Here is a 12,949-nt window from a genome sequence, read left to right as displayed (position 1 = left end):
CCCTTAATGTTTGAAAAAGCAAATTTATTTAAAGTATTAAATATTTATAAACTGTAGCCCATTTCCAGTAATCTTTCAATAATGCATTTAACAATGTCCTGCAAATACCCTATTAGAATGTGAAAAATGTGTTTATTACTTTCCAAATTCCAATGCGTTACCTCAGGATTATATCCCAACAATTTGCCTATTAGGCCCATAATGTTTTCAATCAAAATATATTTTAATAGCAACAATGAAGAGGTCAAGAGAGATGCTGAAAGTGTAGAGCCTCCACTGGAGCGCTGAAATCCAGACTACAATTAATCTGCATTTTGATGAATAATTTAAGGTAATAACCAGAAGCTCCTAGTGATAACTTCGGAAGACTGACAGAAGCTCGGATCACGCAGTTTATCTTTTTCTGTCAGCTTTGGTCGAGTAGTACTCAACTGGGAGAATGACCAAGGAAATTACTGACAAATATTAGTGGCAGAGGAACATTTATAAATAAGACTTTGTCTAATACTTCTTTCAAATTTATTCCAAAAATGGGATACGCCACTTAGCACACTTGACTTTATGAAACATTTCACTTACGCTGTCCTATTGTAAGATACAGCGCTTTTGGTTACAGTTATTGTTTGGTTGGTAACTAACTATTGTGTTTGAGAATGCAGCCAAAAACAAAAGCAATACGTTTCAGAACCACATCCCATCATCAGCAAAGTATTAGTTAATTTTACTGTACTATATTTCTTAATAAACCACGATTTGTATTAACTTAGCCTAAAGGCTTCACAAGCCTTTTGAAGAAGGGTCTCGACCCGAAACGTCACCCATTCCTTCTCTCCAGACCGGAGAAGCTGCCTGTCCCGCTGAGTTACTCCAGCATTTTGTGTCTATTTTAGGCTGCACTGCATGGTTTAACAAAGGTGTTTAACCTTATACTGCCTCACTCGTGATTGGGGATTCCAGCAACAATTCAAGCTACCACATGAATTCAGTCAAATCGTGGCCGTGTAACAGTTCTGTGTGCTGGTGAGGTGCCCATTTGCTACAGGACTTGCTTGGACCAGCAGGTTTGAATACTTACAATGCTGTGAAGTAAAATTCTCCCTTTACATTTTCACAGTGCTTGATTTATATGCATCTATAGAATATGATAGATGTTTACATTTTATTGAAAGCGCTGAATAAATCAAGTTCCTCATACCGTGGGTCTTGATATATACTGGAGATTTCTTGCATATCAGTGAGGGAGTTAAGCTTGTGAGAGTTAATGCATTATTTCTCTCTGTCATGATGTGGAAGAGAGGGAGGGACCTGGTTAAACCCAGTCTTCCTTCACGTTCCCTGCTGCTGTGCTTACTCTTGCTGTATAGCGATATACTATTGACAGCACCTTTTCATTCTGTAGGTCCTACTGTAGAAATAATGGGTCAAAATCAAAGATACTATCTTTGGTTAAAATGCAAGTAAGAATTTAGCAAGTGCGCGAGTCAGGCAGAAAAGAGATCTCCGAAATGGTTTGTACTGCTTATTGCTTTATTGCTGAAAAGGGAAACAATTAGCCTTGTTGCTTCTGACTTAAAAGAAATTCTGGAAAAATAAATGTGTAGGATAAATAAAGTGAAATGCACCTGCCTGGAAGCGAGTAAAAATATAAATTGGTTCAGCTGTCGGGTCCCATCTGGTTAACCAGTCTGAGCTATTCGTATTCATAGTTCACGTGAAAAGGGACAAAGTGCAAGAAGATTACTGGTGCCTCAGCTTCACGGAAAGAGAAAGAATGCGAATCAAGATAACATCTCCCCTCTCCCACTGGTTTTCTGATTCGGTTGTTCTGTCAAATACGGTTCTGCCAATCCGGCTTTTGAAGAAAACAATATATTTTTAACCCGCATTAAACATGAAAGTTAAAATGAAGATATAAGGCAAACGACATGTAACGCGCACACACACTTCTCAAACTGTGGGGAATTAGTAATAAAATGGATTAAGTTCAATACGTGGATGGTTTCGGATGAGATCCGTATAAGGCAATCTTCTCTGCTTGAAAAAATAAACCTTTAACACAATATGGATGATCTTAATATTTTGAAATTAATATCGAGCGCAATGTTAGACAAGGAATGTACAGAGAGTAAGTTTGCGATAGTTTTCAGCTGCTGAGTACATTAAAAAATATAACCTCCCTCCATCCTGGTCGCACTATCCTTTTATAAATACACACATTCCTTGTAAGTCTGGAACAAATCCTTTTCTGTACAAATCGCTTCCAGAAATAAGGCAATATGTACACATCCGAAAGTGCAGATTGTAAGAAGCCTTGAGTTACAACGGGTTAATTCTGTGAGATTCTGTTATTCTGTAAGATTTCGCTTACCCTGAGCTACCGCTCCTCCTTGCTTCTCCATCCAGACAGTTTGAATCGATTTCCGCCTTCCCGCAAACTCCACACCATCAGAGGGGGGAGACAAGAAGGGGGAGAAAGGTGAACGCGTAAAAGGAAGCGGCCAGAAATTAACACCGCCTTGCTTCCAAAGCCGGCATCTCGTTTAAAAAAAACCTGAGCATTGCACCAGCCAGCATTGCACTAGCTAAAAAAAACAATGCGATGCAAGCATATCACATTGCAAATTGGGAGATTACAGTGCAAAGTAAGCATTGCATTGCAAATGAGGACAAGAGACTGCACTGTCTGGCAGACAGCCCAGATTGGGAAACTATGTGGGGTGTACCATTCAGCACGCTATCTCGTTCAATGGCTCCATGAATCAGCACATAATCTGTGTAATCACATTCTCAAAAAACACACAGAGCGTCTCTTTAGTTATGCAGAGAGAAATATATATATATATATATATATATATATATATATATATATATGTGTGTGTGTGTGTTTATCCAGCAGACTTTCAAGAGAAAACTAAAGCTACCTCAATAATCCATGTGGACTACACCATCTTTCGTTGTATTGTCCCACGGGGATTATTCTTAAAAATCGTCTCTCCGGTGTATTTGACAGTTTTCTCTGACTGAAATATGTAAGTGGGGCGTGCGAGCCGAGGTCAGCACTTTATTCACCATTAAACCCGCGCCGCAGGTAAAACTTAGCATGTGAACGGCGGATAAAACATTAATAAAAGAGAAATATTGCACATCTATCAAGGTCGGTGCTACAACGTTGAAGGGGTGGGAGAGTGGGAGAGAGAGAGAGAGAGAGAGAGAGAGATGGCGAGAGGGTGGAGAAAATTTAGAATGCAACACTATTTTTGTGGAATGTGAGATAACTGGTTTACCTATAATGAATAGACCCGCCTAGTCTATATTTAGCCTGGTACACGAACATATTTAGATATAAACCAGTTGTTTTGCAAAAGGTACATAATAATAATAATAATAATAATACATTTTATTTATATAGCGCTTTTCATATACTCAAAGACGCTTTACAGAGATTTTGAGAACATAGGGAAATTAATAAATAGATAAATAAGTAAATAAATAAATGAACAGAGAAAGGAGACAGTAGGTGAGGTGACCTTCAGTGGTTGAAGGCAGTACTGAACAGGTGAGACTTCAGCGATGTTTTGAATGTGGTGAGTGTGGGGGTACTTTATTGTCATATATACTGTGAAGGTACAGTGAAATTCTTTGTTTTTGGATTCACAGCACGCAAAAGAGTCGCCACAAGACAAAGTTACAAAGTATCCTTAAATATTGTTGGTCCCTTCGACCCACCTCCCCCACCTACCTCCCCTCCCCACCCCACCACCACCACCACAGGTCCCACATCCAAGAAATGAACTGCCCAAAGGAGAAATAAATGAGCGATTATTATTAAAATTTGTGCTGGGGTTTCCTGCTTTTAGACTTTAATCAAAATAAGTAAGTGTGAAAATACAAGTGTGACATTGCAAGTATTTTCTTTTAAAAATGTATTTAGCATAGTACAACATGCCAACTTTAGAGGAGCAGTAGAAAATAAAATTTGCCATTGACTTTGCATAACCGGGCCGATGAAGGATGGGGTTTTAGGTGCATTCCAGAGGGGGCTAGGAGCAGACAGAGAGATTTAGGGACATAATTCCAAAACTTAGCACATGGCAGCTGAAGGCACAGCTGTTAATGGAGTGCCGGAATTAGCTATTGAGGGGAATGGATCAATCCATGGAGGGGTTTTGGTGACAAGGATATGTATTTTAAAAATTAAGCATTGTTTAATTAGAAGTTAATTTAGGTCAGAAAACACATGAGTGATAAGTGAAGAGGGTTTGGTGTGAACAGGGACTTGGGGTGTGGGGCAGAAGGTTTAAGACACCAAGCTTAGGCCAAATGGATCTAGGATGGAAAGCTCTGGAATTGTCAGGTTTCGAGGTGAGAAGGCCTGGTCCCAAGTTCCTATAATTGTTCCCATAGCAGACGGTAGCCAACTATTGCTATAAATGTAGCAACCCCAAACATGGTATTGTTCAGTGTGACAATGAAACACAAAATATCGATAAATAACGGAGCGCACACGTGACCAATTTTTTGACAGCCCCAATAAATTTACAAAAACACTGGTTTTAGTGAAAAGACTGATAAAGTCATCAGTATCTGGATAAAGTACTGACCCAGGCCAATAAAGCATGACTTGACTGAACCAAACCTAAATTTGAATGTTTTATCAGAAATAGACACCCAAATTCATCGTAAAAAGGAAAATCCCACTGGACTGAGATCCTTGGGCCATGCCCTAGAATAAACCGAGACCAGGGAGTAAACAATGGATATCACAGATGGAAAGATACAGTCTAATTGACTGTGTAAGCAAAAAATTGAGAATATTGGAAACGCTCAGCAGATCAAGCAGCATCTGAGGAGGTGATGATGCAGGTATGTTCATGACAATGTATATTCCTTCTCCCCTCACTTTCATACTTAATTCCACAAATGTTACAATGGTATTATTGCAGAGATAGTTTTCATTGTCACACTGGTGTTTGAAATATAACACTTCAGAAGTAAAGGTTAATGAAATGAATGTTTTCAATGCCAAATGTGTTCATCAAATGAGGTATTACATATGTGCAGGAAGGAACTGTAGATGCTGGTTTAAACCGAAGAGAGACACAAAAAGCTGGAGTAACTCAGCGGGACAGACAGTATCTCTGGAGAGAAGGAATGGTTGACGTGTGTAGGAAGGAATGGGTGACATATCGGGTTGAGACTCTTCTTCAGACAGTCTGAAGAAGGGTCTCGACCCGAAACGTTACCCATTCTTTTCTCCAGCGATGCTGTCTGACCCGCTGAGTTACTCCAGCATGTTTTGTCTATCTGAGGTATTAGATAGCCGTGCAAAGTTGGAATCAAACATGAAACTTGTATTAAACTTCAAAGATATTTTTTCCTACTAAATTAATTACAAACTTTTCCTTCAGTTTATTTCTTACATCTTTTTATTGATTTTATTTCATCTTTTAATGTTCAAGTTGACTGGTTTGCTTGGGTCACATGTTCGATTCTTCCCATGTAAAATAATGTTCATAAATGATAAATAGATAAGATATCATTTATCAAAAGAAAATGAAAAATATCACTTTTATTTAATGCCCTGTCATATGTCTTCTGGACTGCTTGTCCTCGGGACCAACATTTTACTGCTGAAAGCTAAAGAGCAGTTCCAGAACTCCAGCAAACCCAGTTTTGATTCAAGTAAAAGGTCTAATGACATTATTCATGGAAGAATCAGACATTTGCACTGATCTAGCCACCAATATATTCCGTAGAATTAGAAATCAAACCACCAAGTACATTTCCTTGCACAAATTGGCTGCACAATAGTCGTATACTTGGTTACCTTTCCAATGTATTTGTTAATCTTGAGAAGATTAAGACATCAGAGAAACATAAGTACTTTTGTTGCTAATTTCAAAGTCACGTCAGTACCATTTTTCGACGGTATTTATTTTTGATGATTGCTTGCAACAGCAAAACTGCCAATAATGAAGAATGGAGCATCTTTGGATACCCACAGAAAGGGGCAGGAATCTACATAGCAATCACAAAGTAAGCTCATCAATGCCCCTACTGCCTTAGAAATTGTAAGTATCACAAAATGCTGGAGTAACTCAGCAGGTCAGGAGAGAAGGAATGGGTGACGTTTCGGGTCGAGACCATTCTTCAGGCTGATGTCGGGGGGGGAAGGGGGTGGGACAATGAAAGGGTAAAGGTGAAGACAGGAAGACAGTGGGAGAATTGGGAAGGGGGAGGGGAAGAGAGGGACAGAGGAACTATCTAGAGTTAGAGAAGTTAGAAATTGTGGACATTTTAGATGTCACTGAACTACAACAGGTGTATGATAGAGAGCATACTGACTGGTTGCCCTGTGGCCTGCTTTGGTAACTCAATCACCCAGGATGAAGAAGGCCGCAGAGAGTGGTAAACATAACCAGGTCCATCATGGGCATTGACCACCCTACCATCGAAGCGATCTACAGAAGGTGATGCCTCAAAAAAACCAGTTAATATTATCAAAGACCCGCACTACCTTGACCACACTGTCATCTCACAATAACGATCAGAAAGAAGGCCAGGAACCTTTATGCCGTCACCTCCACATTCAAGAACAGTTTCTTCCCAGCAACCATCAGGCTCTTGAGCTTTGCACACTTTGCACACACTAACCACTACCTCAGCCAATGTCATCCAAAATATGTGGACTTTGTTTCGGTTGCACTACGGTTTTGCACTATTATGGTTTGATTACCCAATATTACTTATTATTAATTAATTCTGTTATTGATTATTGTATGTTTATTTTTGTGCTATTGCATCAATGGGACATTTAAGCTGCAGCAAGTAAGAATTTAATTATTCCATTGTTAGTATATATATTAATTAATCACTCTTGATTTGACTTTTGACTTAATTCTTGATTATGGTAAACCCATGTTGCATTTCCTTGTAGATAAGTATATCCTTCCTCGGAAGATATGTCTTACTAGGGGTATATATGGCTCTGGTGAACACCTAATTTGCTCAGAGCCGTACAGCACAGTAACAAGCTCTTCCGCCTACATGTCCATCTATAGTAATACATTTACCAGCACTGTGTACATAGGCTTTTACATCTTGGCTATTCAATTGCTTGTCCAAATACTTATTAAATATTGTGAGAGTACCTGCCCCCACCACTTTCTCAAGTATTGTATTCCAGATTGCAATGATTTACAGCTGGATACCAAAAGAATATGCACCATTATTTATTTTTATACTACTTAGTATTCATGATTAGAGACCCCTATTAATCTGTGTGCCAAATCTCTAATGTGATTTTGCTCAGAAGCAGCTGTACCACAATTCTTGTGGATAATTCAATTACATTAAGATTGATGAACTCACATCATACATAGTATAATTAGTATAAAAAGAAAATGCAACTGTTCCTTTGAGGTCAAGCCCTACATGATTTTTGAATCATTTATTGCAACGTGAGCCCTGAATTTGCTGTGCTAATTTCTGCTTCCACAATCCCAGTCTGCGTTTCTCTGCATTAACCTTATAGCAGAAGCATGAATCTAATAAAAATTTACTCCATAATGTGACTTGAAAGATATCCTAGTGTACTTCTAGTAATCAGTAACTCCAAATATCCTACAATTTTAACTTGTAACAAATTGAACATGACAATATGGTATGGTAGTTTGTGTGTATTTTGTCAGTGTGATGATCTGTGTGGTAATTCTGATTCTGATTCTGATCTGGATATATACTGTGCTCCAGAACCAGTGGCACAATTATGCTAGATAATAAGATTGGATATGCAAATGAAAGCAGTTTAAATGAAGTGAAAATGTTATTGGCCAGAGATGTAATCTGAAGTATAGCTATTTACTACAGATTAGGATCCTGCAGATGTGGATGTATATGGCAATGTGCATGTATGAGTTAATCGATACACCAATTTAATTTGTACATAAATACGCTATATATTAATACAAATTGTACAAAGCCTTATTCATATTGCCAAAACAATATTAATTGTGGTTTAGACACTAATGCAATAGCTTAGTCACTATTATTTGAACACAGCAATTTGCTAATGGATAAAATCGCAACATCATTTAAGAATTCTGTGGGAGTCTTACTTGGATCTGTGAAAGCACTTCTAACTCTGAATCAGAAGGTTGTGGGTTCAAACTCTCCTCCAGGACTTGGATAATATAGGCTGACACCTCGAAGCAATAATGAGTGTGCTCTGATTTTCAAACATCTGTCCACCTTCGCATATGGGACTAAAGGGACTTTCAGACACAGACACAATGGTTTGAATGGCCTCCTTCTGTTCACTGAAATTGTATAATAATGGCAATTGCATGTTACAAAGTAAAGCTGTTCATTGATTTTAAAATAGTTTGGATAATCCTGAGATTGAGAATTACATCTTATAAAGTTTTTTTTGCAAAGCTTCTTGCAAAGAACAGTAATATTAAAAAAAGAAAATGGCTGTGAAAGTTAAAACTGAGCTAATGTTTAATGAGCATTTTGATGACTGTATTCCAACTGGCATTAGTTTGATCCCAGTATTATATATTAAAAAACATAAGTTACCAATTAAAAATCTATGTATGAAAGTTGATTGTGAATCCATCAAGGCAAAATGAATGTTATTTGATGCCTAATAGATATAGTTTTTGCAGGTACAATCATGATCCTAAGGTACACCACTGACACAATTTGGAATGGGCTATCCTTGTGTTGAGCCTTGTTTTATTTTTTTTAATTAACTTATTTTCAAGCAGTTGTTGTTTTCTCAATTTGAGTGAAATATGTATTTAAAGCACATTGATGTTGTTTTTACAAATAATATAAAGGCTACAAAATCTAAAAGTATTTAAAAAGATATGTTAACTCAATGCTTGGAAAGATGAGATAGAATTGGTAAAAAAAACAACTAAATTATAGGAAGATTCATTTTCAAGTTAATTTGAAGCCTTGTCTAATTGCAAGCTTTGTGCTGGGCTAGTGGGAGATGTATTCCAGCTGCCCTGAATTGGAATTGCATGCTGACAATTAAGCTGTCTGGTGTTGCTGGCAGCTGCTGTCTCACATCAGCTCACAATAGAAAAGAAACAGTGCATGTCTGGTTTCCTCTGTTCACGGTGTGTGCATCCTTAAAGGGGTCGTGCCTCAGGATTTTCAATGGTGGGGCTTTCTAATCTTAGCCAGTTCATCTGAAGACAGTGTAAAATGGGAGGCTACGTGCCTCCGGAGAAAAAATCAGAAGCAAGTCACCTCACATGGGAAATGCATTAATGAAGCTGAAGCAGAATTAAGCAAAATGTTTAAATGGATACATTCCAGCCCAACTGCCTTACAATTTTTTTTGACTTCACTTATTCTGTTCTTTATTATTTTAAAGACTTTTCCCAGTAGAGATTAATGGCGCTGATTCACAATTACTGTCTTGCTTAAGATCTTGGGGTAGAGTGGGTGTTTGTGGAGTCTGGTGTTAGCCTGGGTCTCGACCTGCTCAGGCGCCGCTCCAGGAGACCAAGCGCGCAAACCGGACGCAGCTGGCAGCGTCGAGTAGCGGTGGAGTAACGGTGGACGACGCCTACTTGGCCAAGCTGACCCTGCATCACCACCGCCAGAACACCAGACCTTTTTCGACCAGCTGCACTTTGTACTTAATCTGGGACCGTGTTTATGTGTAGTCATTATTTACCAAACTATATGCCAAACAAGAATGTCATTGCATCTTGCTACATGTGATAATAAAGAACCATTGAACCTTTGGGTCTGTAACTGAGGTTGGCCTTCATAACAAGAGGAGTTGAGTATAGGAGCAAAGAGGTCCTTCTGCAGTTGTACAGGGCCCTAGTGAGACCGCACCTGGAGTACTGTGTGCAGTTTTGGTCTCCAAATTTAAGGAAGGATATTCTTGCTATTGAGGGCGTTCAGCATAGGTTTACTAGGTTAATTCCAGGAATGGCGGGACTGTCATATGTTGAAAGACTGCAGCGACTAGGCTTGTATACACTGGAATTTAGAAGGATGAGAGGGGATCTTATCGAAACAAATAAGATTATTAAGGGGTTGGACACGTTAGAGGCAGGAAACATGTTCCCAATGTTGGGGGAGTCCAGAACCAGGGGCCACAGTTTAAGAATAAGGGGTAGGCCATTTAGAACGGAGATGAGGAAAAACTTTTCCAGTCAGAGAGTTGTAAATCTGTGGAATTCTCTGCCTCAGAAGGCAGTGGAGGCCAGTTCTCTGAATGCATTCAAGAGAGAGCTAGATAGAGCTCTTAAGGATAGCAGAGTCAGGGGGTATGGGTAGAAGGCAGGAACGGGGTACTGATTGAGAATGATCAGCCATGATCACATTGAATGGTGGTGCTGGCTCAAAGGGCCGAATGGCCTACTCCTGCACCTATTGTCTATTGTCTATTATGTCTATTGTCAATGAGCATCTACATGTAAATTATTAGTATTGAAGATATTTAACAAGAATTTCCAGAGTTGTATAATCTTGTAGAAGAAAGATGGTAATGGAGGATGCTCCAGGACTGCTTGGAGTTGGTAGACTGGGTGAGGTTCAAAGACTCAGCAATGGACCTGAATGAATACACCACAGATGCTACCAACTTCAAAAGGAAATGTGTGGAGGAGTTTGTTCCCATGAAAACCATCCAAGTGTTCCCCAACCAGAAGCCTTGGATGAACTTGGGAGTCCACATTCTTCTGAGGACCAGATCTCGGGCACTCAAGTCTGGCGACGCGGAAACATACGGGAAGTCCAGATACGACCTTGTTAAGGTCATCAAAAAGGCTAAAAGGGACTTTTGCCCTAAACAATGAGATGAGTGTTCAACAGCTATGGCAGGCCTTGCAATCACTTCCTACAAGGCAAAACAGGGGGCAGCTCAAGTGACAGCGAAGCACCATTCCCAGACGAGCTCAATGTGTTCTACGCACGCTCTGATATGGAGAACACTGATTGTCGTTCCCTGGCCCCCATAGCCCTCGATGGGTTATACAATCTCAGTCACAGAGGCTGATGTCAAAAGATTCTTCCCGAAGGTGAACCCTTGGAAAGTGTCCGGACCTGATGGTATACCTGGCCGCATTCTTAAAACCTGTGGAGACCAACTGGCTGGAATTTTTGCATTCATCTTCAACCTCTCATTACTTAGTTCTGACTTTTCCACCTGCTTTAAAAGGGCATCAATAATAGAATCACCAAAGAAGAGTAAGGTGACACGCCTCAATGACTACCAATCGTTGAAGTGCCTCGAGAGGTTGGTTATGGCGCGTATCAACTCCTACCTCTACAAGAACCTGGACCCACTACAATTTGCCTACCATCACATCAGGGCAAGGAAGATGTGCTCTCACTGGCTCTCCACTCTGCACTGGACCACTTGGACAATAAAAACAAATACGTCAGGCTGTTGTTTATAGACTACAGGTCGGCATTCAACACTATCATCATCTCTAAACTGTTTACCAAGCTCACGGAACTGGGTCTATGCGCATCCCTCTGCAACTCGATCCTTGACTTCCTCATCAACAGACCACAATCAATACGAATTGGTCGTCACACTTCCTCCCTGTAAACCATCCACACAGGAGCACCTCAAGGCTGCGTGCTCAGCCCCCTGCTCTACACACTCATGACCGTGTAGCCGGACACAGTTCCAACTCCATCTTCAAGTTCGCCGATGACGCCATCGTTATTGGACGAATTACAGATGACAACAAGCCAGAATATAGGAGGGAGATCAATTGACTGACCAAAAGATGGTAGAACAACAACCTTGCTCCCCACATCAGTAAAACCAAGGAACTGATTGTTGACTTTGGAAGAGGAAGGTCAAGGATCCATAAACCTGTCTTCATCGACGGGATATTGGTGGAGAGTCAAAAGTTTTGAATTCCTGGGCGTGCATATCTCTGCAGATCTGTCTTGGGCCCAGCACATTTAATGCAATCATAAAGAAAGCTCATCAATGCCTCTACTTCTTAGGCGACTGAGGAGATTCAGTATGTCATGAGTACTCTTGAACTTCTGCAGGTGTGCAGTAGAGAGCATATTGACTGGTTGCATCACGGGCTGGTTTGGTAGCTTGAACGTCCAGGAACAAAGACTGCGAAATTTGGTGAACACTGCCCAGTCCATCACAAGTACTGACCTCTACACCATCGATGGGATCTACAGTAGTCGCTGCCTCAAAAAGGTAGTCAATCTCATCAGAGACCCACACCACCCTGGCCACTCTCTCATTTCAGTCCATCGTGAAGAAGGTACAGAGCCTGAAAACTGTAATATCCAGGTTCAGGAACAACTTCTTCCCAACAACCATCTGGCTATTAAACACTACAACCTCCAAATAGTCCACAGGGAAACCCTTCTGCAGTTAACATAAAGCAACATCTCTCCGATATTGGTCACAATTGTGACATTTCTGAAGTCCCCTGGCACATCCTTTTTTTTTCTAGGGAGATGATTGGGCCTATAGGGTTTAGCAGAATGAGAAGTTATCTTATTAAACGTACAATTCTTTTTTAATGGATATGGCAGCGTAGATGCCCTGATGGGTTGTTGATAAGCTGTGATCATGGTGTCAAAATAGGGGAATGGCCATTCTGGAACAAAATTAGACATTTCTTCATCCAAAGGTTGGAAAGTCCTAGAAATATTTTCCCCAGGCGTTCAGTCACTGAGTGTATTCAAGACAGAGATCAACAGATTTTTGGATATTAAGGAAATCAAGAGAAGCATGGGATAGGGAAGTGGTGTGCAAATAAAAGATCATCACGGCCACAATGTGTGGCAGAGGAGAACGGAGGGGTTGAATGGAGGAGATGAATAACTTACTCCTGCTTCCATTTACTTAATTAATACACTTATGGCATTCACTATGTTAGTTAAAGTTCAGCACTGTTTTCATCACACTGTAAACAAACAGTATGAA

General features: G+C 40.0%; 1 protein-coding gene across 7 annotated transcripts in view; it reads right to left on the bottom strand.

Annotated features, from left to right (window-relative positions):
• dbndd1 (dysbindin domain containing 1) overlaps nucleotides 1–12,949 on the bottom strand; it is a 44,833-nt gene that overhangs the window by 14,729 nt on the left and 17,155 nt on the right. For 2 of the 7 annotated variants that reach the window (XM_078400834.1, XM_078400839.1), the window contains one exon: nucleotides 2,369–2,424. The exons of 1 other annotated variant lie outside the window; for it this stretch is intronic. In XM_078400834.1, the coding sequence (XP_078256960.1) occupies nucleotides 2,369–2,424 (56 nt within the window). Of the gene's footprint in view, nucleotides 1–2,368; nucleotides 2,674–2,921; nucleotides 2,940–12,949 lie in introns of those variants that run through there. 4 more of the 7 variants (XM_078400838.1, XM_078400837.1, XM_078400840.1 and 1 more) reach the window with 3 other exon arrangements.

This window comes from Rhinoraja longicauda, chromosome 6 (assembly GCF_053455715.1).
Source record: "Rhinoraja longicauda isolate Sanriku21f chromosome 6, sRhiLon1.1, whole genome shotgun sequence".
Taxonomy (NCBI): domain Eukaryota; kingdom Metazoa; phylum Chordata; class Chondrichthyes; order Rajiformes; family Arhynchobatidae; genus Rhinoraja; species Rhinoraja longicauda.
The sequence above is the reverse complement of the archived record's forward strand: the minus strand, read 5'-3'. Positions and strand labels throughout refer to the sequence as shown.